General features: G+C 40.2%; 1 protein-coding gene across 1 annotated transcript in view; it reads right to left on the reverse strand.

Annotated features, from left to right (window-relative positions):
- Positions 1-27,465, reverse strand: part of DCHS2 (dachsous cadherin-related 2) — a 107,028-nt gene extending 79,563 nt beyond the window's left edge. The window contains exon 1 of the mRNA XM_053976327.1: positions 25,570-27,465. Within this exon, the coding sequence (XP_053832302.1) occupies positions 25,570-27,393 (1,824 nt within the window). The 5' untranslated portion in view covers positions 27,394-27,465. The remainder of the gene's footprint in view (positions 1-25,569) is intronic.

A 27,465-nucleotide genomic window follows, 5' to 3' on the forward strand; every position in this document is an offset into this window, starting at 1 on the left:
AGTCAAAGGAGATAGATTCATGACTCAGCATAATTTAATCCTTAAAAGACCCTTCCCATCATCCTCTGATTCTATCACTTATCCAATGTCAACATCATGGTGTCATTTCCTGCAGCCTTCTCTGCTGCAGGATTTGGGCTACTTCTGCAATAAATTCAAAAAGCTAGAACTACAAACTAATCCTCTACTAAATCCTGTGGCCATTCACCTTTTTTTTTTCTTTCCTGTGAAGAAGTACTTAATTTCCACTTGGTTCTATAGGCATCTTCCAAAGGCACAACTTAAAAAGCTACAGAATGCTTCAAAACCAGAAGCTGCTTAGTCATACTTTGCAGGACAGACCAAGATTTGTATTACTACAATCAGGGATAATGAATACAAGCTATGGCAATATCAACTCATGGGCTGAGTTCTATGAAACAGTGCTGTGAAATTGAATTACAGAAGTAGGAAAGGAGCAGAGGGGAAACTCAGCACAAAACTCCAGGAAAACAAGATGATGACAGAAATCCAGGTCTCCAGCCTTAAAAGAAAGAAGCAGGTACATGCCACGAGTACCAAGTGGTACAGACCTTTGTGCTAATATTGTGTGCCCTCAATAATAACACCCTACTGGCTACAGCATCTGGCTTTTCACAGCCCACCATTCAAAAGTCTCTTTTCTGATTCCTTGAAGATGCACTTCCAGCAAATTAGAGTAATTCACCTATTCATAGCAAAGAACACCAACTTCCAAGAAAATTTCAGAACCAAAATCCACTTCCTCTGAAGTCACTGTGGTTCCTCCACGTCAGCCCACCAGCAGGCAAAAAAAAAAAAAAAAAAAAAAAAATGCAAGAGAAAGTTTAGGAACCTAATCTAACCACATTATAAAGATAACTTTAAATACTTTAAATATTAAACAAATAAGAGGACAAATTCCATTCAAATTTTGTTAGTGTGTAAAGAAATAAAACAACTAACAGGAAGAAGAATGAGCTTTCATGTAAAGAAAGTGATACCAGCATTATGCGTTGCTCTTGCTTGCCACAACTTTTCCAGGAAGATGCACATGCAGCAAACTTAAAATACCAAGAGCAAATTCAAGTTCATATTTGTTTGGTAAATATATGGCCACGGCCAATACCTCAAAGTATACAACATAAAAGAAGGTAAAGGAAGGATAGGGTGAGACCAACTAAAGAACAGAAAGAAAACTGTAGAAACTATATGAAGGAAAAAAAAAAAAAATTTTGTAAAACCATGAGACAGGATAGGAGAAAAATACAGTTACAGGTAGGGGCTTTTTTCCCTAATTTTAAGAAAAGACAGGAAAGTAGTTCTGAAATTCCACTATGAAATTAATATGAAGTTATACTAGAAAAATAAAATTGGCAAAACAAAATTACAGATTCTATAATAAAGATTTTTTTTTAAAATTGCAACATTGCTGTGAATTCCAATTGTTCTGAAGTACAAGGACTTCAGGATATTAATAACACTACCACATTAGCATGCAAAGGCATTTGCAAAATGTATGTCAAAATCAATTTCCCAGCACTGGCAGTATTCTCTATTAATGCATGAAATCCTGAGGGACTGGTTTGAACTGACCATGACAGCACTCAACACATTTTGAAACCAACCCCACTGTCAACACCTGTGGGTTCCAGACAAAAGGAAAGCCCTTTTTGCAGGCCAGCACACAGAAAATTATCTCTTTCTCAGCATTATTTTCTACCCTGCAAGAATCTCCTTTCTGTACTGCCATCTAATCTACAATCTGATGAAAAATAACTATTTGCTCTAGCTTCCCTGCAGTCTAAATAACTCCTTTAGTTACAGAAATACATCTTCAGTGTTTGATTTAAAATTCTTAAACTAAGAAGTTTCACAAATAAAAAAATCTTACACACTTTCTTCTTCATTATGAAATTAATAAAAATAGATTTAATACAAAATTCAAAGCAAATTGTGTCATCACATATTTGCCCTCCTTTAATAATCTTTCCCCTTGCAAAGCATTCCAGTATTTTTTAACATGCTAGCCATGGACTGGGAAATTTTTAAAAAATTAGCTTTATAATGTCATCACCGTGGCATTCAAAGGCAAATGAATGTAGACTTGTACCTTTATCAAGGATCATTATACACCTAGGATAGAAAATAACATCACTCTGTGGCAAGTAGTGTCAGTGATAAAACATGAGCAAAAGCATGCTGGCATGTATTTATCTGCCACTTGCACATTGAAATAATGTACCCAAAGACAATAAAAATATATTAGTAATAAATATTGGCAAGGGTTTGCAAAACAAATAAAGGAATAAAGACAAATTATAGGAAGCCTTGAATAACTGATCAGGTGTTTTGGACTGCAGCTTCATGACAGGCCAGTGCTTCCAGTACGACTGCTCCTATTGATGATAACACTACAAAGAGCCCTGCCCACAGCTCAGGCTGCCAATGCCAAAATATTGAGTGCCACAAGGAAAAAAAGATACATTTCTGGAATTAAATAGACTGTACAGTTCATGCATTAAGTATAAAATTTCCCACTGTAAAAGTGGAATCAAAAGCAAAGACAGTATGTCAATAGTGAATGGGATAATTCCATGACAGAAGTGAAAAATGTCTCTCACTGCAAAACACAGCAAAACAAAGTCTCTTCAAGTAATATTACAGCAAACCTTAACAAAAGATTTAAATCCTTAATGAATACCTGCTTATCATATAAACAGGTCTGTCAGAGAGATCTCACCTTGAAATCAAACTCATTAATGCAAAACCAGTAACTTCATGAGGGCAAATTACATAACTTGAAAGATCAAGTGTAGAAAGTCACAGCCTTTAGTTAACATGTGGTAAGCATGCATGTACTATGTCTGTTTTACTTTATATGCAGCTCCTCTGCATTCTTTGAGGAATTATGCTAACTCCAAAGATCATCTGACTTCATCCATGGGCCTACTAATCATTGACAATTTTTAAAAGCTTCTCATCTTCACATGTGTTACCAACAGCAGTTAGGAAAGCTGTTTCTGCTGCTTTGCAGATAAGAAGGATTTACACTTTTGAACTTTGAATCAGTGGAAATCAGAAAAACCTGCTTGTTTAGTGGCATGACAAAGTTCTGAGGTGAAACAGGATTTTTCTACACCACTTTAAAGTATGACTAGTACTAGATCCTCTCTGGTGCATGCAAAAGCAGCTCATTATGTGGACATAGTCTCTGTATGAAGCTATAGCAGCTGTCTCACATTAACATGCTTAACAACACAAATATAGTTACAATATAGATGCAAAATCACCAATGTTGCATTAATCTTAAGCTAGTATATAGTTGATACTAGCCCCTTTTTTCAGTGAGCATCAGAATCCCATAAGTCTGAGCTACTGCTGAGGTCTTGGTCCTTATTTTCTTTGGCTAGGTTATAGCTAAACATATCTACTCTCCCTCTCTTTGAGCTTTAATCAGTCAGTAAAATAATTATTATTATTTTGTCTATTGGGTTAACCTGTCCACAATCACATACTACTTTTATCAAATTTTAAAGGTCATACAGCAGTCATTTTGTGTGCAACCAGATAATGTCATGTGAACAACTGCATTTGGACATTTTAATGTCAACAAGTCTAATGAGACTTTATTAATTTTGTGGGAAACTCTCACATATTTCCTTAACATACATTTGGTTCCCATAAAAGCCTCAAACAGCCAGCCCTGGCAAAATGAAACCCCTTCTCTACTCTGACAGGACAAGTTCCTGTTGGAGTATATCTGCACCAACCACAAAGGAACCCACTTTTAGTACAGAGGTTTCACTATTTGTGCAGTTTTGGGCTGTTTTGTTTTTCACTTGGCTGCCAAAAGGACTAGTTTCTTTCACAGTGTGTTCTGTGACAAATGAAACAGCAGTAACAAGCCCAAGATACCCAGTCCCATTCATGAAAGCTAAGAAGGTATAAAAGTACAACTGTTCACTTGGTAACATGCTACAAAGCTCTTCCTAAGAATTTGGGTTTTTAAGATCAGGGTAAATTTACCTTTCCCCCTTGTTTTTCAGTTATGCCATATTCCCTTGAAAAAACTTTTGAGAAGGATCTCCTTTGAGGCACACCACATTTGGCTATCCATTTATTCAACTCCCTTATTTACTTACTGTCTGTAAACTCCCTGTTCCTGAGGAAGCCAAGTGAGACACTTGACAAGCATTGCCTCTAAGTCTATTCAGGAGCTGCCAAGAAGGGGGATTCCTCCCAGCTGAGGATGTTACTGCCATAAACACCTCGCAGGGGTCATTGGGCTTGTGGTGAGCTGGATTTAGAACTCTTCAGAAAATCCAAGTGTTCCTGTTCTTCCTCTCCCCAAAACCACTGGGGAAAAATTAAATATGGCTTATGTACTGCCAACATGCCTCTCTGCTATGATATACAAGAGCATGATTTCACAGGAATCCAAGATGTAGGATATGTAAGATTGTCCTAGTGGAAAAGAAGAGCTGTTATAAAACCCTAACACCTTACAAGTATCCTTCATATAAAATGTAATCTCCCTACAGAATATTAGGCTACCTGCTTTGGTATTCATCTGAATTTAACATCCCTCCCAAACTCTCAAAGTCAGAACAGCTACGGGGGTGGGGGGAGGAGATGGAGGGATTTGGTGGGTGAGTGGTGTCCATTCCTGCCACAGCTGGACTTCATCACAGTGATCCCAAGTTCTTCCACCTTTAGGCCTCACAAGTTTGACTGCAACGGAGCAGATAACTGAACACACCACAGCCTCAAATCCTGGAAGGCAGCACAGCACTCAGCACATCTCCCAGTTTATTCTCCTATGACTAACCCCTCCATTAAATAGCAGGTCAAATACTAGGCTTACGAGAACCATGGCTGAAAGCACCACTCAATTCTGAATGAGAAAGATGTGTCCTTGAAAAAAATTCTTCCCTTGAACAAAATGAAATTGTTCCAGATGATTACAGAACTTCCCTTCTCAACAAGGCAATGAACACTGAAACAGCTGTTCAGTGGGAAGAATGTTCAGCTGTGGTTCAGTCAGGTCCCACAGTGCAAGAGTGAAGGCTTTCAGAAGCACTGGCAGATTCTGGAGAGTCAGAGGGCCACTTGGTGATAACACAGTTACATAAACATGGAGAGGAAAAGGAACAGAATCACTGGAATGAAACTACAGCAAAAGAGTTACTATCATTCAGGGCTGAAATAAAGTACATTGTTGGCATCCATTACAGGAAGGAGATCTGACAAAATGTTGAGGAGGTGGAGGAGCATTCTCACATTTTCAACCCTATTTATACAATTTTATCTGTTAAGTTCAAGTATTCTTGTTGACAAACATAAAAACCCCTTCCCTTTCAAAACCACAGGAACACAGTTGAAGAGGAGACCTTAAAACTTATTAAGGTAATACTTCACCACACCTTTTCAATATGGCCATTTCAACAGGCTAAGAAGTTATGTAACTACTAAACAAAAATCACCCAACAGTATTTTTATAGTATCATTCAATGTGCTTAAGAAAAATAGATTTTTTTTTTCCTCACACTAACAAACCCCAGGACATTAACAAGTTTTATAAATTAGACTTAAGGTGCTCATTTCCCAGTCATTAATGTCACACAGCAGTGCTTAATTTTGCACTTTAATGACTTCTTTGCATATATCACCTGGCAGTGCCATGCATCCCAACCAAGAGTCTGAATAAGGAGGTAGCACCAGAGCTCTGTTCCATAAACTCTCAACTTCCAAGAAGCAGCAGCTACTCTCCCTGCTTTTGTCCCAGAACATAATGCATACATCTCCTTTACTGTAACTCTACCTGCTATGCATATAGTGCCAGCATGAAAAAAAAGTACTTTTTACTGTTTATTTCAAGTTCTGCCCAGTGGACTTTTCTTCGTGTGTTTGTTATGCAACCATCAGAACAAGTTACTTGTGAGAACAAGTCTACTCACACCTACTCATCCACAGTCAAAGCTGAGGATAAACAGCCATGGCAAGAGTTACCACACCAGCACAGAGAATAATATCCAGGCAAGTGGAAGTATTTTCAAGGAGTCAGGATTCTTGCTGCCTAAAGACAATGACCACAAGTCTTATGGAGGCATGTGAGCCTTCTCAAGAGAAATTAAAAGCAGCTGTTAAATTTCTCACTCTCCTTTGAGCCCTGATTTCACTGTGAGGAATCAGTATCCTGTTTTACAAAGGAAAGCGGGCGGCTGGTTTCTTTTTCACAATAGGAGCTGACCTGTTGGTTCTGGAGCTCCTCAGATGAAGGCACTTGGACACACCACAGCTGCTCAGCTCCGGAAGAAAGCCAATTTCATTCTGTAATAAAATACTGCCCACAGTCATCCTGAAGGTATAAAATGTACAGCTTTAAATTTGTTTTAGGACTGTTGTTGATGAACTGTATCTGAAAGATACATAGGCTATGTACACAGCTGGAGTGGAATTTTTCTGCAATAAAGACACCTGGAAATTTGACAATTATTGTCAACTAAATCTCCAAGTTTTAAATTCCTGCTAATACACTACTATCAAAGAATTCAAGCCTTGATTCCTATCTTAAGCATCTCTGGACTCCGACAATGAAATCAAGCAGCTCTTCATTTATAGATGCATCTAAATACAGACCACAGAGAATCAGAAAATTTTATCAAAGTTGTGATATTCTTCACAATATCAGAGACACAGAGAAAAAACTCACAATACAAAACATTATTATGTAGAAAACCTCAGAGATAAAGTTAAATCTTGTCTTCCTCTTTATATTTACAAGCCAAGTGACCACATAATTACAGGTACTTAAATGTCTCAGTAAAGTCCTAGCTACTGGAATGTTCAAGAGCTTAAGACAGGAATAGGCTGGAAGATAGATTTTATTTTTTTTTTTATCATGTCCAGAAACACAGGAGAAAAATTTACCTTTTGCTAAAAAAAAATAGTAACATTGACAGAACCAAAGAAGCTTGGCAGTTCATAATCTAATCTTTGAAGCTTGGAAAAGTCTGCTAATGTGTGTCAGCAATTCTCAACAGGAATGAAACAGACTGACCACTATCTTGGGTAGGACTTTGAGATTTATCAACCACAACACAGAAAGTCAAGAACGAAACCAAAACTGCATCTTTTCTTGACTTAATTAGAAAAAGAGAAACCCTGCCAAACAGAAAAAAAAAGCACGACAGGACTAAGTGTTCTGCATTTGTTGCATTGATGTTACTAAAGTGTTCCTGACTGCTAAAACATGGAAACGCAAATACTGCTGACAAACACAAAAGCCAGCAGTATTATTAAAAGCATGTTTTTTAGAGGAGCAATTCTTTTAGCACACAGAACAAGTCACCATCCTGGTTCATGCTATGAAAGTTTCTAATGCTCTATTGCACTGATGAATATTGTAACACAAAAGCTTAACATGAGCAACTAAAAACCCCATGTAATAAATAAAGTCTCTTTAGATACTTGGAAAATTTTTTCTATCACATTCAGTTTTCACAATCTGTTATGTCTCAGTTTACTATGCTACAGCTCACAACATGAAGAGCTTCACAGGATAAAGCACAGTGCAGCAAACTCCTGTGTTTTATACAAGTGAATCTGGGAGGAAAGTACCTGTCCAGACAGACCATAGAAGACCCATATAAGAAATTGAAACAGCGTCAGTTACAAATGAAATAAGAAAAACAAACTAGTCACAATCTAGGGTAGAAATACTAGACACCTTGATTAAAAAAACCCCTAAAAATACAGAAGAAACAAGACTAAGTTCTGTAGTTAAAGCAGAAGACTAGGAGAAAATTACCCTCTCTCCACTGAGGGTGATTTAACCACTATCATTCAAGCTGCTCATTAATATGGCCTTACCTGAAAGCACAAATGCAGAAGAGCCTCAGTAACCTGAGGCTTTAGAGGACAAAAGCTTTACATAAGGCTAAACATGGTTTAGAGCTGGACCAGAGAGGGAAAGGTAGCTAATTACTTTTAATTTCCCTATTACAAACATCAGTGTCATCGAGAAAATTCAGTGCACTGTTTTGCACAATTCCTATGGAAAATTCTGATACCTAAAATTCACTGAAGATCTTTTTTTAAGTACCTGCTGGACTTTTAAAAGGCAATATTGGTACTACCTCCATTAAGAAGTTTAAAAATCCCCTAACTTTTACTGTGGAGGCTCACCACAACCTAGTGTATATATATGTAAAGGGACCTTTCCAATCAAATAATAAAGCTTGCTGGTGGCAGAATAGTTGATTACTTTCACCTGGTAGCAGGATAACTGTAACACATTGTCCTAATGATCTTCAGCTGAGGAATTTTAAATTGGGCATGCCCTTACCACATCTCAGTATCTTAACAATATCTTTCAGATACTAGCAAAATTAAGAAAGACAATAAGATAATAAAGACATCTACTGTTAACTTCTTAAACCCATCCATTTCTAATTGCAGAGAACAACAGCATAATCTCTAGTTAAGCAGAGTTCACAAAAAAAGCTGTATTTGTCAAAGGAAAACACAGTCTGTGAGACTTTCAAACCCTCAATATTAATAAAGATTTTTCCCTACATACAACTACAAAACCAGAAAACTTTGTGATCCATAGACATTCAGGATGCTATCAACACTTACAGAGGTTTTAATTGCAGCACACAGGTTTAGTGTGTTGCAATTACTGTGTCCAGTAATCCATTTTTCCTGCTCACAACACATAACTGGGGACACACTAACAGATAGTAAACAAGTCAGTGATAGAATAGTCTGCTAAGTGGCAAGTGAAGGCAAGGGGCACATTAAATGCTGAACAGGTGAAATTTCTAGGGAATGGGAATGACTACATGAGTAATCTCTCCTATAGAAATTAAATCTATTAGGCAATTAACTGCCTGAAGTGTTATATCCCTCTACAGGGATCACAGCTGAAACTGTCCCCCTTCAGATTGTTAACACCTGGACAAAGCCATTAGGCTTGGAAGTAAATCATTGCCTTTCCCTGCAGCTAATCCTGCAGAAGCATTCCTGAAGACTTTCACATTTTTATACCCATTTCTACAACTTCCCTGCAGGTCAATCAGTGATTTTCCACTTTACACTGAACTAATTAATTCAAGATAATGAAGTCAGGCTTTCAGTATTAAAGAGGCCTCTGGGGGAAATAAACCAACACCAATGGTAGGGCAGAAGCACAAAGAAAACTGGAATTTCACAGTAAATTCTCCTTTATGAGAGAGGACCTTGCTTTACTGTCCAGGACTTTTCTTTCTCTTTCAATTTTTCTCTCTTATTTCCACAAGATGAATTTTGTGTCCTGATTATAATCAGTTTCCTGGGAAACATCCTGGCATGCTACAGCATCTCACCAGATTAATATCACAATGATTAAGAACACCTTCAAGACTAGAAGTGCTTTCCAAGCACAGGTCTACAGCTGTAATTGTGGAAAACATATATGGAATTTTGTCTGGTTTTAATGTACAAGAAAAGCCTTCACCTACATGTATCACACACCCCTTTTCAGAAAAAGGAAAATGGGAGCTTGATTTCTGCCTGTGTCCCTTTTTGAGTGAATTAACAACTGAGCTATCATGGGAAAAAAAAAAAAGAGATAGAACATTTACTTGATTAACTTCTTTGCTTCCTTAAGGATCAAAAATATTCTTTATTTCCAAAGGATGTCAACATTTTGTTCAGCCTCCAGCACCTTGTTAACTTCATATTTTCATATTTAATAGGAAATAGAAAAAAAAAAGCAGTGAATCAAATTTCAGGATCATTCTAAGTGGAAGCCTCTATTAATTTTTCAGCTCAGAAAAGGCAGGATAAGATCTAAAGCACTGAACCAGAGTAAGTGTGATAAAACAGACAATTCAAATCTGGGGATTTGAACCAGAAAAGATAACAACAGCCAAATCCTGCTACTACTTATTTTGTATTGCTGGTCTAAATGTCAAAACCATATTGACAATCAAAAAAAATCCACCTAAAAGAACTGACCAATGGTACCAGAGTTACTGGAAATAGATAAATTACTCCAAAACACAGAGATTGAAAGAACTAATTAAAGATGGCTCTATCAAATCAATGTTAATATTTTAAGGTTTTGAATAATATATCACATTTAGATCATCCATATAATTGATGCTGCAGCTAGATGTGATCAATACACTTATAGCTTAGTAACTCTCTGAAGATATAAAATCCCCCTGTAATTGTCACAAATACATACAGTGTTCCCAGAATCTAAATCTGTGTACTACATTACCGTTTCCAAGGCCTGCAATGACTGTAGACATGAAGAGAATGAGAACTAATCCAGTGAGGTAAATGATTCTAGAGGAGTTCTATGCAAAAAAAAAAAAAGTGTTCTCAAAGTTCACATTTTAAATGAGAGTAGCCAAATAACTAGAATTCAACTTATGGTTCTGTATTATATTGAATTCCATTTTTATTAAATTTTAAAGGATAAGAATTAACACTACCACTTTATTGCTGCAAAAGAATATGGCAAGAATATTGAATGGTCTTAGTACTGTATACTTGGTAAAAAGCATTCAGATATCTAAAGAGAAAAAAATATTCTAGATTTATATGGTATTAAAGGGTGCTATGCACCATGATAATTACACAGTGCCTCTTTTTTCCCAGCCACTATGAATGGAAGCTTAATATTCCAGTCTCAACTCTGTATTTGTCAGTCTGCCTCCTTCCTGTTATCTTAAAACTGTTTTTAAAACCTTCCATCAGGACTTTAATTACCTGTGTAATCTTTTCTCCCATTTCATACGTGCAACAGCAAAGCTATAAACAAAAGTAGGCTGAATTATAACCACTATTACATTCATGTTTAAGAACTTCATAGATTCAAGAGGAATACAACTGAGATTTTTATTCTTCCAAGTCAGAAATCGTATCTCTTGTTTATAGTGATGTATCTTATTTAATTCAATGAATATTAATTCTAAGAGAGATTACAGAGATTCTAAACATTCAGAGGTCCTGAATTTTCTAGAGGATTTTTAAAAGCAGGGTGAGGAATATGACAGATGACTGTCTGCCTCTTGAGGCTCTGTGAAGTCTTCATTAACAATTCCACTCAAGAAAAGCAATTTTAGTACTGCTTGATGAGAATATCCACACTCACTGTGACAGTCCAGGAATCCTCCCTGTAAGCAACTCATGAACTTTGTCTGACATTTAGAAATTGTTTTATAAATACTAGGTTTCTTTTAATTAACTAGCTCTCATACACATTATTTCCAACCATACCACTCCAACCAGACAGAACAACTGGCCATTAAGAATAACAATTGCTTCATTGAGAGAGATTGATTAAAGATATTGATTAAAGATAAAAGAGTTTTCTCCTGCTTGTCCACAAGGAGCAAGTGGAGAGAGCAGAGAAGACCCAAGCAAGAAAAATGCACTGAGCAGATAAAACATAAGCTTAAAAAGCTTTCAAAGAAAAGCCTACATAGGGAGCAATCTCAGTAATTTTTAGAGAGGAGAAAGAAGGTGATCTTATTTAGTTGGAGACACATAAGTTCACATGAGAACAAAACGTCAGAAAAGCTAGAAAGTGCAGAAGCCAAGAGGAGCTGGGCTGAATCCCAACAGTCACTTGAAAGATTTATGGTATCTCCAGAAGGTGCTTAGAGACCCCACAGAGGTTCAGATTCCAGGGGCTTAAAGAATGAATGGCCTAATGAAATAAATCCCTAACACATAAGCCAGTGAAATGTCCCAGCAGAGGAGGAACTCTACTGACAACCCCAGTTAACCTGTATGTTATTAAAAAAAAAAAAAAACAGAATGAATTCATGTGTAAGTCCATGAGCCAAGAGAAACATAAATGGTCAGTTCTTAGAGCAAGAAGATGAGATTTTAACAGCTGCAAAGTGTTGAGCTAATGCTTCAGAGGATATTCTGCTGTTTGGTGGATTCTTTCCCTCAGCATCACATGGAATAAAGCTGAGTATCTGCTCTAGGTCTCCTTGGCCCCAGGGCTAGACTTGAAGATATACAGAGAGAATTACCATGCTCTTGGAGAAAGAATATCACCAGGAATCATTTCTTTATAAGAACCTTTGACTTCTCAGGGACTCATAAACCAATGAAAATAGCAAAGCCATTGGACTTGAATGTTTCAGACCATGTAATCATCATTTAAGTTTAAATTAAATGGAGGAATGAACAACAGTTAGCCTGTATCTCAAAGTTTATGTGATAAATACATAATGCTCAAATGAGCAGTTAACAAAGACAAAAAAAAAAGGAAAAAAAAAAAAAAAAAGAGGGCTGGATATGAGAAAAGCCTAGGACTTCAGTTAATCACTGAAGTGATTTTTTTTCTATTAAAAATATAGGTATTCCTGGACAGAAGAAAATAAAGAGAAATGTGTGTACTAAGATGAATTGAGAGCATGCTGTTAAAACTGGCCATTTTAATTGGCCACTGGGGAAGGAGTACCTTCCCCACTCCTGATATCAGCAGTGGTTGCGGCCACCATAACTACAGTGAGGACACAACAGGTCCTCACAAGTAAAATTCAAGCAGCATTCCAAGTGGGAGGACCCAATATAGAAATATTATAGAACAGACAAATCAAACTGCAAGTTTGCAGCCATAACCATTCTAAATCTTAGCAAAACAATCTCTCATAAAAATATCAAATGGAGGGACTACAGAAAAGGGGAAAAACTGAATGTGGCAACTACAATCCTATCAGCCTGACTTAAATAGACTATTAGAACAACTTTCAAAGAATAAAGACAGAAAGGAAGACAAAACATTTGCCAAGTACTTCAGTATCCTTCCAATAACAGATTTTTTCTAGGCACAGATGAAAGTTGATCTATATTTAATAAAGCAACCAATAAAAATCACATTTCTTTACATACTACTTAGTACAGACAGCACAGCTTTTAGTCAAAGAATTATATTTTATAAAACTAGGTAAAGAAGGAATCAAAACAAGTTGTCTCAAAAAAGGGAATTAACAAATATGTTGGTTGTATTGATAACCAGCTTGTTAAATCTATTAATTAACCAGAAAAAAAAAAACAGAACAGCAATTCAATAACATTCACTAATTCCTGAAACTAGAAAGCACTACCAGTGTAGGAGATCAAGAGGATCTTTATACAGAAGAACGAGAAGACTGAAGTAATAAATACAGAATGACAAAATATGAAATTACATACTAAAAAAACTAGTATCTCTTGCTGTGACCTGGGAATTTATTCCTTGGAAACTGAAGAAAATAACCATAAACATGGATGGCTATAAGTTAAAGTGATCCAGCCTAAAAAAAGGATAAATGCAAACTGATTTAACTGATTTAAGTGAGAAGTTACCACTTAAGTACCAACATTCCTCTGCAAATAACTTGTCCACTTGGAAAACACTGAATATAGATGATGGAGCAGAGAGGTCCAGTGGTCTGGCTAGAGCCAGTGACTTGATGAAAACACCTGCTTGACCATGCATTTCAGAAGACAGAGCAGTTCTGATATTCTGATATGTTTTCCAGAAATCTGGGTTAGGCAAGGGGAGGTTTAGTCACAAGGAGCCTCTGGGGATGGTGGGTACTGAGATTTGCACCTGGTAATCCCTACCAATATGTCTAATTTTCATCCACACTTTCTAGTAAAAATCACCACGATTAGTGCATGCTTGTAGGCCTAAAACATGGTTTCCATCAGAAGCAATTAGCAAGAATGTTGGCATAGCATAAAATCAAAGTCTCAAAAAGTGCATTATAAATAGTCTCCAACAAGATGTAATAGGCATGGAAAACATTTGTGTTTTCTGGTGATTTCTAAACAGGGCATTTCAACAATTAAGTTTTAGAAACCGAGGGATAACTTATGTCCCACAACCACAGGGTTTTGTAAATGTAACACATGGTCTAGTCTAACTCCCAAATATTGGCTAGGGTCCTCTCTTCAGACAAACATTTCTGAAAATTAAAAGCAGTTAGCCTTTCAAAAAGGCTGTTTCAGCTGTCAGGTCTTTCCCCCATCCTCAGATAGAGGCACAAGTGGATATTAAAACAAAAAAAAAAAATCAATGAAAATTTTGATTGCTTTTGAGAAAATGTAAACATTACTTCTTTAATTGAATCTTACAAACCTAAGAGCCTTGGGGTTTGTTTTTTATCAATGGAGAACACAAAAGCAGTCTGGTATCATAGCAAAATCATTATAAAACTGTACCCCTGCCAAAATTATTGCTAAAGAGACCAACTTCAAAGACAGCTAAAAAAAGAAAAGAAACAAATTCCAGGATATGGAATTTTACTTTCATAGTAACAAAAGGGAGAAAACAAACAACAAACAAGGGCCAAATACATGGGAGGTTACCATTCTTCTTTCTTTTGAAAACCAGAATTAAATGTTTTCTCTTTGATCCTTTAGAAGTTATACAAATCTAAAACTAAAGGAAAAAGAATTTTCTAACTTGTGACTTCATTTTCAAATTAAACTTTTGGGGAAAATAATTATTCTACTATTACTAGTGACAGCAACACATTGTTTTAAAATGTGTTACATTAAGAAAGAGTTCTTTGGGAACTCTGCTCTGGGAAAGCAGGTCACAATTCGTTTGTTTAGTATTAGTTTGTTTCATCCCCTTGCTCCTACAGTGTCATGCACACAGCACTCTCTTCCCCTCAGAAACCCACAGACACACATTAAATTAAGTGGGATTTTCAAAATGCAGAGAATCTGAAAATCCCCCCAAAGAACAAGCTGTGGCTGATTTCATTGCAGCATGTGTTCCTGAGCTCCCTGTATGTTTGAACAACAAAAGCTTTTTGAAAAATGCTCCCAGTTCTCCCCACTGTCTCTCAACTTGTCCAGCCACCAACTGGCGTGACGCTGTAGTACAGTATTACTATAGACCTACACAAGCACAAGGCAGAGGCAGGAAACACCAGATTTTGTCTATTTTAAAACACATCATTATCAAATCTTGTGGTCTGATTCAATAGGCAATGTTCAATTTGAGCAAATTTTGCCCTGCCCTACTTTTGCACCATGAGATCCATTAGCACCATTAGATCCTGATGGGGCTCCAAACACCAAGAGAGCCTTGGTACTACTGGTGCTGAACAGCTACCCCAGAGCCTCACTAGAATAACTACAAGTGTAAGCACAGTATGCTCCAAAACATCCAAAGGGCTTTCAGTGATTTGATTTCTCAAAATGCTGTAAATCAGGTTCTGTTGGATGTCTTCATGAGCAGCAGTAGCAGTACAGAACAGGTTTTGAGTGTTTTGTGTACTGTACTGAGCAAGTGCTGAGTTGGTGCTTTAAGGTTACTAATGCTTCCCTTCCCCTGAATGTAACTGCAAATTCTAAAGTTTAAACTCTGAGTTGATACATTGTTGAGATGAATGTATTTTCTAGTAGTACACCAAAAACCCTATCTATACCACATGCACTTATGGTCCCATGGATGGCTAAGCATTAACAGAGGGATAATCCCTCTCTTCAAGAGATTATTTTCCTCCATTTGGGAGCATCTAAGACAATCTTTTCAGAAAAGAATAACAAACATTGAGTCCATGTTCATTAAACATACATTGATCCTACAGAAATGTCAATTAAGCATCACAGTGATCAAAGTACCAAACTGAAATGTATCTATAAAATTACCTAATTAATAAAAATGCAATAGCCTATCCAATGATTAATGAAATAACCTTAAGTAAAAATAATTAGGTGTCTATGTATCTATGCAGAGTGTTTAATATCTGACCTTACAGATGTAAAGAAGCACAAATAAAGATATCAATGTATCTGTGACTGATAACAGCCTATGAGAAAACAGTTTCATACAAATGATAGGTCCAATATTAATGCCTCAATACAGAAAGACACATGGGGAAAAAGGCTTTGGTAAATCATTACTCTGGTATGCCTGGACATGAGTTCAAAATTCAAAACAGGAAAAAATGAATGTGTAGAATAAAATTCTATTTATTGGGGTTTTATGCAACTGAAGACAAAAGGTCATGTAGAAGGTAATGCACCAGAAGCAGAGGGCAGTCATCTCGAGCAGTTTCTGTGATTGGTAAGATACGTCCGGTTCCTTGGACACTGCATTAAACCATATGTGTTTGTTTATAACTGTTTAAAAAAAGAGCATGCACAACTTGTTTGGCTTGCATATGTTTAGCCAGACATTAGCTAAAAACTGCCCTTCCTGTTGCCCCTTTCCCAGTACCAGATGTAGGCACAAGTAAGTGGAAGTGGAGCAGACATAGGCATGACAACCTAATTCCCTGTATGAAGGAAGTAGCTGGGGACAAGGAGGGGGAAGGGGAGACATAAACACTTTACACAAGGTCAGTGCAGGAGATTGAGACATCTGTCAGGGCTGGAAGTTAGTGCATTTGCTTTTATTACAGCAAATAATGTTAGTACTGCAACAGTTCATGCTGAAAGCAGTGCAGCCTGTGAGCACAACTAAATAGGCACGACTATCCTGATTTTTATTTTAAGTAATATCCCACAGGAAATGGAACTAGTAAAGTCTGGCATAAATGTAATGCTTGTTTTCATTTAGTACAGAGAACAGGAAGAGTGAGAACCTAGAGCTGCATCTCTAACGTACTTTCAGTTATAGAATGAAAACCTACTTCCAAACAAAGCACTTCAAAGCATTTCAAAGTCCACAGATTTGACCCATCCAGAGTAACCCAAGTTATCAATGAGAAGCTTGTGGAAGTGAGGAAATAGGCACAAAACAGGATTGCAACATAAGCATTGTCTGTCCCTTAAAACATGTTTTGCTAACTCTCCCTGTCAGATGCTACTATGAAGCTTGGGTTCTACTGTCAAGTTCACCCACTTAAAGAAATCCCAGTTAAAACTTTATTTACCCTGTTTCATTTAAATGGGATTAACTGAGGAATATGATTTGATTCCATACACAACACAACTTAACTAGTAACCCACCTACTTTGGTACATATTTCCTGCCTCTACCCTAAAAACACTTAACAAGTATTTATCCAGAGGAGTCAGCAGAGATTTTATATCTGTGTGCTGTATTTTATAAACAGCACACAGGTCCTTACAAACATCCCTTCTGCATTAGCGTGCACCAGTAGTTACTGTAAATGCTTACAGTTACTACATTTAGTCATGTATTGTTAGAAAGGATACAGCTATTTAATCACCTGCACATTATTTATATATAATATAAAATTATAAACACAAGTTTATATAGGAGAGTAGTTCAGTACAAGGAGGTGAGAAGTAGCTGCACATCTTCTGTTGCAATGCTAAATACACCACCACTCTCCAGGCATGACAGGTATCCCTTACAATTCAATATTCTGAGAAGAATTATTTCACCTAAGTGCCAATGAAATTAATGCTTTTGTACAGCTTCTTCTATAGCTGTCTCAAAGAGCTTAGAACTGATTGAATGAACTGTGATTTATGAGCATAATTTTAAAAATCCATTACTCCTCCTGAAAGAAGTGCCTTTTTACACAGATTAGTATGCTTTTCTCATAGACTGAGAGCAAGGGCACTATCTTCTATGAATTCTATAATGTGAACTTTCTTCTGCTACATTTCCTTTGTGAACAAGGCTTAGTTTTATATTTTCACCAGTGGCACGTTTCACCATTTGGTGTTAAAGAGTAGCTGCTGGCCAAATGCCTTTTTTTTTTTTTTTTTTTTCCAGCTAACAAGAATGAGTACTGGAAAGGAATGGAAAGGTGATACAGCAGATGTGTGAAATCATAAGGAGTTAGACCAACCTTTCTCTTTGTCTCTAGGCTGAGAGCAAAAGGTGCTTTCTCCTGGAGTAGGCAGCTGATTGACACACCCACCACCACAGCATATTAGGGCCAATGATACTTGGGAAATGCTGAGGTGAGGGCTAGGTAATTTTCACAGAAAAAAAAATCCATTTGGGGTTACAAATGTGCAGAAACTATTTGGCCTAGGATGTCCTCAAGCTGAAAATTGTCAAACATCAAGAATGCCCTGCTCTTACACTCATCCAGGGTGTATGCTTTTAGCTTCTATGAGAAGAAGGATATGGGGCTAGATGGGATATTGGTCTGATACAATACATACACTGGCTCCTGCATATAACACCTGTCCCAAATGAGCTGTGTGATATTTTTCCCCCAAGAGTTTTTGTTAGTTGATATCTCTGCTTCCATGCTGTTCACACCTGCAGCAGGATTTGAACAATCAGTTGGACAGAGAGCTCCACACCTCACTACAGAACTGTTCACAATAGTTTGACACTCAATGTGGAGTACAGATTGCTCAGACAAATTTAAAAGAAAAATGCAGACTCTGGAAATAATTGATTTTTTTTTTCAGCATGCAACTAGAAGTTTGTTTTCAAGAATGATCTGAGCCGTGAAGTAAAATTAAAAGGCTCATCCTGCTGCGTGTCAATCTGCTTGCATAGTAAGGAATTTAAGGGATTCCTATCTCATCTGTTTCCCAATGCTTTAAAGCCTTCCAGGAAAGACTAAGCATTCTGCTGACCCAGCAATTCATGAAAATCTGTAAGGACAATAAAATGCTACAAATATTTGATAAATTGACAGAACCAACCATACCCATCCATTCACAGCTTATTAATATTTTGCTCTAGTGTACTATAAGACAACTGCTGATGCCAATTCTTTGTATAAAAGTGAACACCAGCAAAACCCATCCATTTCTGAATTGGGATGACTTCCATCTGAAAAAGTATTTTATGACCATTACTCCAGAAGGTCAATGGCTATAAATGAACTCTTGCTGGACACTTAACAGAAATGTTATTCATTATGCTGCATAAAAATCTAAAAATTTAGTAGCCAAAGGTATTCAAGGACTCTGTCTTTGCCACTGGTGCTCTGAGTAGTCTATTAGCTAATATTTTAATACACAGCTTTCTGCAATATAAAGTCTATGATTAAGACCTTTTAATATCATTACTCATCTTCTATGATTAGGGACATATCTAATTTCTCCAACAAGAATATCATTATCACATATGCTTCTTTCCCTATCACAGCTATAGACTAAAGTATGCAGAAAATTTTGGACTTAGCCATACATGAGCTTTCAAAACTTCCCTGTTTCCAGACCCAGTTTGCTGACATCAATTAAAAGATTTTCCTGAGAACTGGGAAAAAAAGGTAATTTACTGCAATACTTTTTAAATGTTTTTGTTCTTAAATTTTAACAATTTATTTTGTTCTTAAATTTTAACAATTTAATACTTTTTAATTCTCAAATAAAAGCCAAATGTTTCCATGTCAATGTGTTTTTGATGTTTCAATATTTCATATGTTCTCAAAACTGTGGATTAAGGTAGCAAACAGCTGTAGATTTATTATACAGATGGGGGCAATTACCTTTGGAGATCTGGTTTTTTGCAGGTGTTAAAGACACTGAAAATTTAACACCTTCCACATATAAGAGTAACCACAAACTAAGAGAAGCAAAAGTGAAAGGCTTCCAATTCCCATTTCCCAGAGCTTCTTTTATCTACAAAGCACCCATTCGGTGCCAGATAAGGATTGCATCAAGGAACCAAGTCTCATTCTTACAAATGCTTTAATTATTAAATGGAACAGCTTTTCTATTTTTAAAATGCTAAAAGGCCACCATAAGAGAATTCTTAAGCAAAAGCATCAAGCATCTGGAGAGTTCCCATTCACCTGAAGTTACCTAATGATTAAAATGATATTTTTGAGGGTTGATTTTTTTTTTCTCCTTCCTGCAATCAACTCAGCATGGCCATCTACTACTGCTGCACAGATTCAAAGAAACATCTATTTATCTTTGAGCCCAGACCACCCACACTTCCTAAAGCTACATATTAATAGATCACAAAAAGTTGTGCATAGCCACGAAAACCAATTTTATACCCACAAAGCTATGATAATATACTGAGAATCTACCAAACAGCTTCTGGATTGTGAAGGGATACTTGTTGTGAGTTTAGAAAGAAATAATTGCTACAAAATTACACATCTAACAGAAAAATGATGACATGTTAACTGCTTTCAGACTCAGTATAAGAACAGAAATTGGAAGAACAAATAAATAGTTTTGCATTATAGTTACAGATTAGATGACAAATTTCTTTGCTCTTACTGTAGTTTAGTCTGCGGTTTGGTCTCTCTGTTGTCGACTGTATTAGTTTTAAAACACAGTAGTATTTCAAGTCAACAAACAAAATCTATCTTTTCTGCATCTGACTTTAAATTGAATACAGTGAAATAAGTGAATAAGACCTGGAGAGCTCAAGAAGAGGAATGCACGGCATGGCGTCTTTAGCTTCTTTCTGGCTTACCTCTAACAGGGATGAGCTGGATTTCATAACTCTTTAGAATTCACATGAACCATCTTTCCTGGCTTCATTTCTGCTTTCAGTAATTGCAGTGTGGCTTAAATGATCCAGAACCAAAACCATGAGGGAAAGGACTGTCCTTTTAGCTCCTTGTTTCAACATTCAGGCAAAGAAAAGGAAGAAAAATATGGTCTGCAGCCAATGCTGGTGCTACCTGCTTAGCCTCTCAATGACAGATTATAGTCTCTAAGTCACCATCCCTCAAAGCAGGAATGTATCCTCCTTTCCTTTTTGTCTTCTTAGTTTCCTTTCTCATTTTGCAGAAGGCAGAGAAAAAAATAGAGAAGATACATGTTATAATGTCTTTTTTAGAATTCTCTCTTTCTGCAAGTAGCTCTTGGAAATGTGTATTTAAAGAAAGTACACATAACAACTCTCAAATATTCTAAGCACTTAAAAAATCCTCAAACCACATGCATCCTTCTTGCCTATATTATACCTTTAAATAGTATTTTCTAAAATCTCATGGATTTATTATTCCATAATTCCTGCATACCTAGATTAGCTTTAAGACTTTTAAACAAAATCTTTGCTGTCATTGCATTTATAAACCTCCCACCATCTCAATATCAGAAAGTCTGTTATTTTTAAATAAAAGGAACAGAGAAGCTCTACCCAGTAAGTTGAAACAGCCTCCTTAATGGACCAGAAAAGTGCAAGTTGTCATAACACTGGAATGCATGTAGGTCTCTATCATTTGCCAGATAACATATGCTTTTTCTCTTCCTCTGCTCTTTCAGAGATGACTCTAAAGCCAATAAACATGAATTTTATAATACACCATAAAAGAAAATAAATTTACTAAAAAGCTACTGACATGGCTGTTACTAAGTCATGACATTGTTCTCTTCAATATGCAATTACACGTATATAAGTTGTTAGACTTTTCATAAGAATGCATGTGCACTATTAGAGAATGACCATCATACATTTGTACCCTGCAAGCTACAGCACATTCTGGCAGTGCAAGCAAGTTTAACCTACAAGCCCCAAACATACACAGAATGTACTGTGCTGTATAACACAAAACTAACATCTTCATTAAGTTCAAAATATTAGTTGAATTGACAGCTGTCACCATCACCAAATCATTAACCTTTGCAGAAGCCAGTAAGGAAAATACTCTTTTATGCAGAAGTCCATAGAGAATAAGAAAGAGAATGTGGTGTTTCCATCCCATCTAGATAAAAAACACCAGGCAAACTGATGTCAACATGATGTGCTGATTTCACCGAATTCAGATAAAGTTGTAGCCTACTCTGAGACAGAAAGAGAGAGAAAGAATATTGCCTTTCAGTACTCAATTTCAGCTAGAAGACAGGAAATCCTGACAAATCTGGCAATAGAGTACTATAATTCAGAGATATATTGTGCTAAAGAGAACCATAACAATGAGTATTGAGAAGCATTACAATCACCAAAAATGCTTGAAAATAAAATTTGCAATCAGAATTAAACCTCTGTTATCAAGGCAGGTCTATGACAAACCTTTATTTCTTAATTCATTCATAGAACAAGTGGATGGTTCAGAAGAGAGACTCTTTGTCACACCCCCTTACCCTTAGGCCACAGAGGCACAGTTATAAAAGAGTTACACATCATCAGATGCTAAATCTACCTAAAATTGTCAAGCTCACACCAAAGAGTGCAGAAATAGGACATAATCACCACCACCACTCAACAGCTGATGGACATTTGTAATCACATTGGTCCTTGAGAAAGTAAGAAAGACAGGAGAGCACCCAATGAGTTCTCACTCATTCCTCCATCTTATTCCATTTCTAGCCCATGCTGAAGATTTTCAGGAAAATAGATTCGTATTATGCTGAAAGATCATCATAATAACTGATTAAGGCTAGTGGCCACTCAAAATTAACCTGCAGTACCTCTACATGAACAAACCAGGATGTTGGTACACCTGCAAAAATCAAAGCATTACTAAAATGTCTGCAGACATCACAACACACCAAGAGTGCTTCTGCTGCTTCCCTTTTAGTTACTGCAAATTGCCTTGATCTACAATTTATTTCTGGTTGTATTCACTTTTACCTCCCTGTACCTTTTATTTTTAAGTATGCCACCAATAATGCTTAAATCAAAGGTGTGTTTATAACAACTGGCAACAAACCAGAAGTTCAGTATCAAAAAATAGGCCAAAGTTCAACAAATGCTGTTAATGACTTCAAAATTCTACGTGTATCTTTCACTGCATACATCTGCTCTACTTTCTAAAGTCTGATAACCCACTACTTTCCTACTGATTTTCCCTTTTCTTCATTTAACTTTCTCCCATTTGTCTGCTCAGATTTCTGATCTCCACCTGCGTTATCTACCCTGACGATACAATCAGCATACATTACCATATTTCTTTCTTATGTTAGTTAATGAAAAAAAAATACCATTTATTTTACAGGATTCAGATTCTCCCTTACTGGTCAAGCTGCACTGGAAGGGAGAGCCTTGTGTCCACAAGGAAAAGCCCAGACATATGCCTGGAAAAAAGCAGTATTTCCAGAAGTGGTTGAAAACTATGTCTTTTAAATACATGGTTAATTCTTCTAATTGGTGAACTCCTAGAGACTAGGAAGAACCACTGATACAGACTTACATGCAAGTTGATCCATTTCACAAGACTAGCCCATATCACGGGCTACATCTGTGGAGAGTAGGGGGGAAATGGAGATAACTTGAATGATCACAGTAGGAATTAAAGATTTCCCAGAAGAAAAGAAATCCCCCATTATCCACATGCAGTCAAGAACATATGGGAACAAGTTGTGCAGTTATTTAGTGGCTGGGCAGAGGCACAGCAAAGCACTAAGGTAGAAGGCTCTAGACAAACAGTGTATGAGGCAATGGTTTGTCACCAGCTGGTCCCCAAGCAAAGGTTGCTGATGAACATGACTACTTCAGTAATGCCCTACTACAAGAGCCCCTCTGCTTGCAGAGGGAAAAGGCTAGAGGTTTTAGAAGACTTCCAGGTATCATGATTGTGACTCAAATATAAACCAAACGTTTATCACCACCTCCCAGGTTGTGGAGCAGAGGAAGATGTGACATGAGTAGACTCCTTCAATATCTTGGTTTGTTTCCTATTCTCCAGGAGCAGCAATAACAGAGTCCATGGCTACCTCCTTCTCATGCTAGCTCTCAAGTTCATGAGCCCACCTGGAGCCAAGACTCACATCACAGACCCTGAAAAACAGCTTGGCCAAACCAAAACCTATTTTCTACATCACTGCAACTCCTAGAGCAACATAAGCGAAGCTGCCCGCTTCATGATAGCCCTTCCTGCTCACAGTTTTGAGCAGAAGGTTTCCTTTCCTGGGGGAAAAGATACGAGGATAATTATAAAAGGTGGACATGTTTAAAGTTTAAGCCTGCTACTTGGGCATCACTGCGATGATCCTGGATTAAGCTCCAAGTAGAACTAGCCTCCTTTGCTGGCAGGCCATAGGATGCTCACCTGCTATTCCTCCTGTGTGTGTCTCTCATGCCTCCTTCTCATTCATGTTTGGCTTTATTACCCCTGGTCCAGTCATTACCAGGACATGAGTATTTCTTTCTACTCTCTAAACAGGATTATGGCAGCATGGTGGCACTCCCAAAATTCAGTGCACCATGAGTGATACCCATGCCCATGACATCACAGTGCATGACTCCTGTGGCCCTAGAAAATGTGCACTATTAATGCATCAAAACATCCAAGAAAAAAAAAATAGTAAAACCACAATTACAGGTAATTCGCTTTGAAACACTCAGGAACCGTTCGGGAGGCTTCTAGCCGCGTCAATCAAAAGCAAACAGGCGCTATCCGTCAGCCCCGCCGCGGTGTCAGACTGCGGCACCGCTCCCGACGGCGCCGGCCCCGCTGCCTTTCAGCACCACGGACGCCGGAGCTGCCGCACCGCCCCTCGCTCCTCCCCGGGACACGGCCAACTCCTAAAATTACATTATTATTTTCCTTCTGGGCTTTCCTGGGGCCACCAGTGCACGATGTTCTGGGGTTTTTGGTTGTTTGTTTGGTTTTTTTTTTTTTTTTATTGGTTTTTTTTTGGTGGTTTTTTTTTTTTTTTTTTTTTTTTTCCCCCATGGTGTTGAAGGAAAAAGAAAGGGCAGTGATGGGATTTTCTTTCTGGCTTGGGATACCAAATGAAAAGCTCCATGAGCTCAACCTTCCCAAGGTTTTTACAGATTAAATTGTACTAGGGCTGTAACAACTGTGTACTTTTTGAGCTCAGGGAACAATTGGAAAAAAGAGAAAAAATTATAGAGAGAAGAAAATGCCTTTTGTTCCAATCAGCTATTGTCAGACCCAAAATATCACCAATGATTCCTGATTTGAAAATAAGAAAATTAATTTAGTAGGACATCTAAAGATAAAGACAGATTGATTTTTCATCAAATGTACAGAGGAAACACATTGCAGTTCTCCCTAGGTCTCCTCTTTAAGTAATGTTTTTTCCGAAATTCATGTAAGTTCTGCACAAACGCAGAAACATTCACAGGCCCAGCCGCTGTGAATTTTCTTCTGCTGGAAAAGGCTTTGTTCAGTTCAAAGGTATACATTCTGCATTGCTTTTCCAAGCTAAAAGCAAAAGGGCTCTCTGTCAACTTCTGGCCCTCCAAAGCCTCCATTCAACCTCACCTGCAAAGAACAAAAAGGGGTTTTTACGGACAAGTAGAACATTTTTCTCTGTTAGGACTAATCAATTTCTGCAAAGGCAGGGTGAGTTGATTCACATCGTTAGCAGAAAGCTCGGAAACCATCACAAAGACCCTGAAGTGCATTTTAATTTCAAGCCACTGTGTGTTACACTGTCTGTCCTTCTCTCTGGCTTAGTTTGGGTCATGCATCCGTCCCTCGGGGACGGATCCTACCGGCTTTCTGAAGACCATCTCAAGTCCTCAGAAGTATCACAGCTGGTTTAACTCCCTCTGAGGTTTAACCAGACTTGATTAATTGATTTATGATTTAACCACACTTGACTCCCTCTGAAGACCTGAGCTCCTGTGCTCATTACCCACGCTACAAGTGTTACGGGACAAGGAACGCATTTCTCAGGGCACTTGTGAGGATGGCGGTACGCGGGCTGCGCTGATTAACTGCGCTCCACCTGCCGCCTTCCCTGCTTCCCGGCAGTGCCGGACGGAGCGGGGCCGAGCGGGGCTCACCTGGAGGAGGCGGCGGCCGCGCGCGGCGTGCTCGGGCAGGCGCGCGCGGTACACGGCGCGCGCGAAGCGCGGCTCGTTGTCGTTGGCGTCCTCCACGCGCACGCTGAGGCGGCACGCGGCGGCGCGCGGCGGGACGCCGCCGTCCCGCGCCACCACGCGCAGCTCCAGCGCCGCCTGCCGCTCCCGGTCCAGGCGCGCGCGGGTGCTGACGGCGCCGCTCCGCGCGTCGATGCGCAGCAGGGCCAGGGCGGCCGCGTCGCCCTCCAGCGCGTACCGCACCTCGGCGTTGGGCGAGCCCGGCTCGTCGGCGTCGGAGGCGCTGAGGCGGAGCACGGCGGTGCCGGGGGAGGCGGCCTCCGAGACGGCGGCGCGGTAGTGGGGCTGCGGGAACGCGGGCGTCTCGTCGTTGAGGTCGGCGACGCGCAGCAGCAGCGGCTCCTCGGCGGAGAGCGGCGGCGTGCCGCCGTCCGTGGCCACCAGCCGCAGCTCGTACAGGTCGCGGCTCTCTCGGTCCAGCGGCCCCGCCACGCAGAGGAAGAAGACGCCGGCCCCGGCCGCCCGCAACGCGAAAGCGCCGTCGCCGCCCAGCAGGGCCAGCGCGATGCCGCCGCCGTCGCCCTCCGCGCCCTCCTCGTCGCCGCCCTCGTCGGCGTCCGAGACGGAGACTCGGGCCACGTAGTCGCCGGGCCGCGCCCCTTCGGAGACCCGGGGACCGCCGGTCTCGGTGAGGTAGAGCAGACGGATGGAGGGCCGGTTGTCGTTCACGTCCAGCACGGCCACGGAGACGAGGACGCTGGAGACCTCGGGCTGGGCGCCGCCGTCCCGCGCCTCCACGACCAGGCGGTGCAGGGCCCGCGCCTCGCGGTCCAGCGGGCGGCGGAGGCGCAGGACGCCGCTGCGCTCCTCCACCGCGAAATAGCCGTCGGGGTCGCTCTGCCGGCGATTGATGGCGTACCGCACCTCGCCGTTGGCACCCAGGTCGGGGTCGGTGGCCCGCAGGCGGCAGACGGCGGTGCCAGGCGGCGCGTCCTCCCGCAGCCGCGCCCGGTACTCGCCGCGGCTGAATGCGGGCGCGTTGTCGTTCTCGTCCAGCACCCGCACCGACACCCGCAGGCGGCCGCGTCTCCGCGGGCTGCCGCCGTCCCACGCCTCCACCACCAGCCGGTGGACGTCCGCCCGTTCGCGGTCCAGCCGCCGCAGCAGCACCAGCTCCAGCGGCTCCGGCCGCACATAGCGCAGCTGGAAGAGCGGCGGCTCCCCCGCCGCGCCGCCCTCCTCCAGCAGCGCGTAGCCCTGCGTGCCGAAGGCGCCGGCGTCGGGGTCGCGGGCAGCCGGCAGGCGGAAAGCGGTGCCGGGCGGGCTGAGCTCGGAGATGTTGAGCTGCAGACTGTCCTTCGGGAAGCGCGGCGGGTGGTCGTTCACGTCGGTAACAGCGATCTCTACCTGCACCACTTCGCCGCGCAGCGTGGCCGCCGCGAAGCTGTAGCGTGCCCGCCGCTCACGGTCCAGCCGCCGCGCCGTGCGGATGATGCCCGTCTCCGGTTGGACGTGGAAGTCCGCCAGCACCGCCGACTCGCCGCTCCCCTCCGACAGCAAAAAGCCCCCGGGCGGATCCGCGCCCGGTGGCAACCCCGCGCGGATGTCGCCCACCAGCGTCTCGGCCGGCAGCCCCTCGTCCACGGCCAGGCTGAGGTTATACACCGGCGCCGCGCTGCCGCCCGCCGCGCACAGCCACAGCGGCAGCAGCAGCGCCAGCGCCCGTCCCGTCGGGGGAGCGCCGCCCTGCCCGCCCCGGCACCTGCCGGCCCGCAGACGCCGCGCCATGCTTGGCCGCTAAGCTGGCATCGCGGGCAGCCTACTGCTCGCCACCGCCACGCAGGTGCCTCCGCCTCGCCG

This window comes from Vidua macroura, chromosome 4 (genome assembly GCF_024509145.1).
Source record: "Vidua macroura isolate BioBank_ID:100142 chromosome 4, ASM2450914v1, whole genome shotgun sequence".
Taxonomy (NCBI): domain Eukaryota; kingdom Metazoa; phylum Chordata; class Aves; order Passeriformes; family Viduidae; genus Vidua; species Vidua macroura.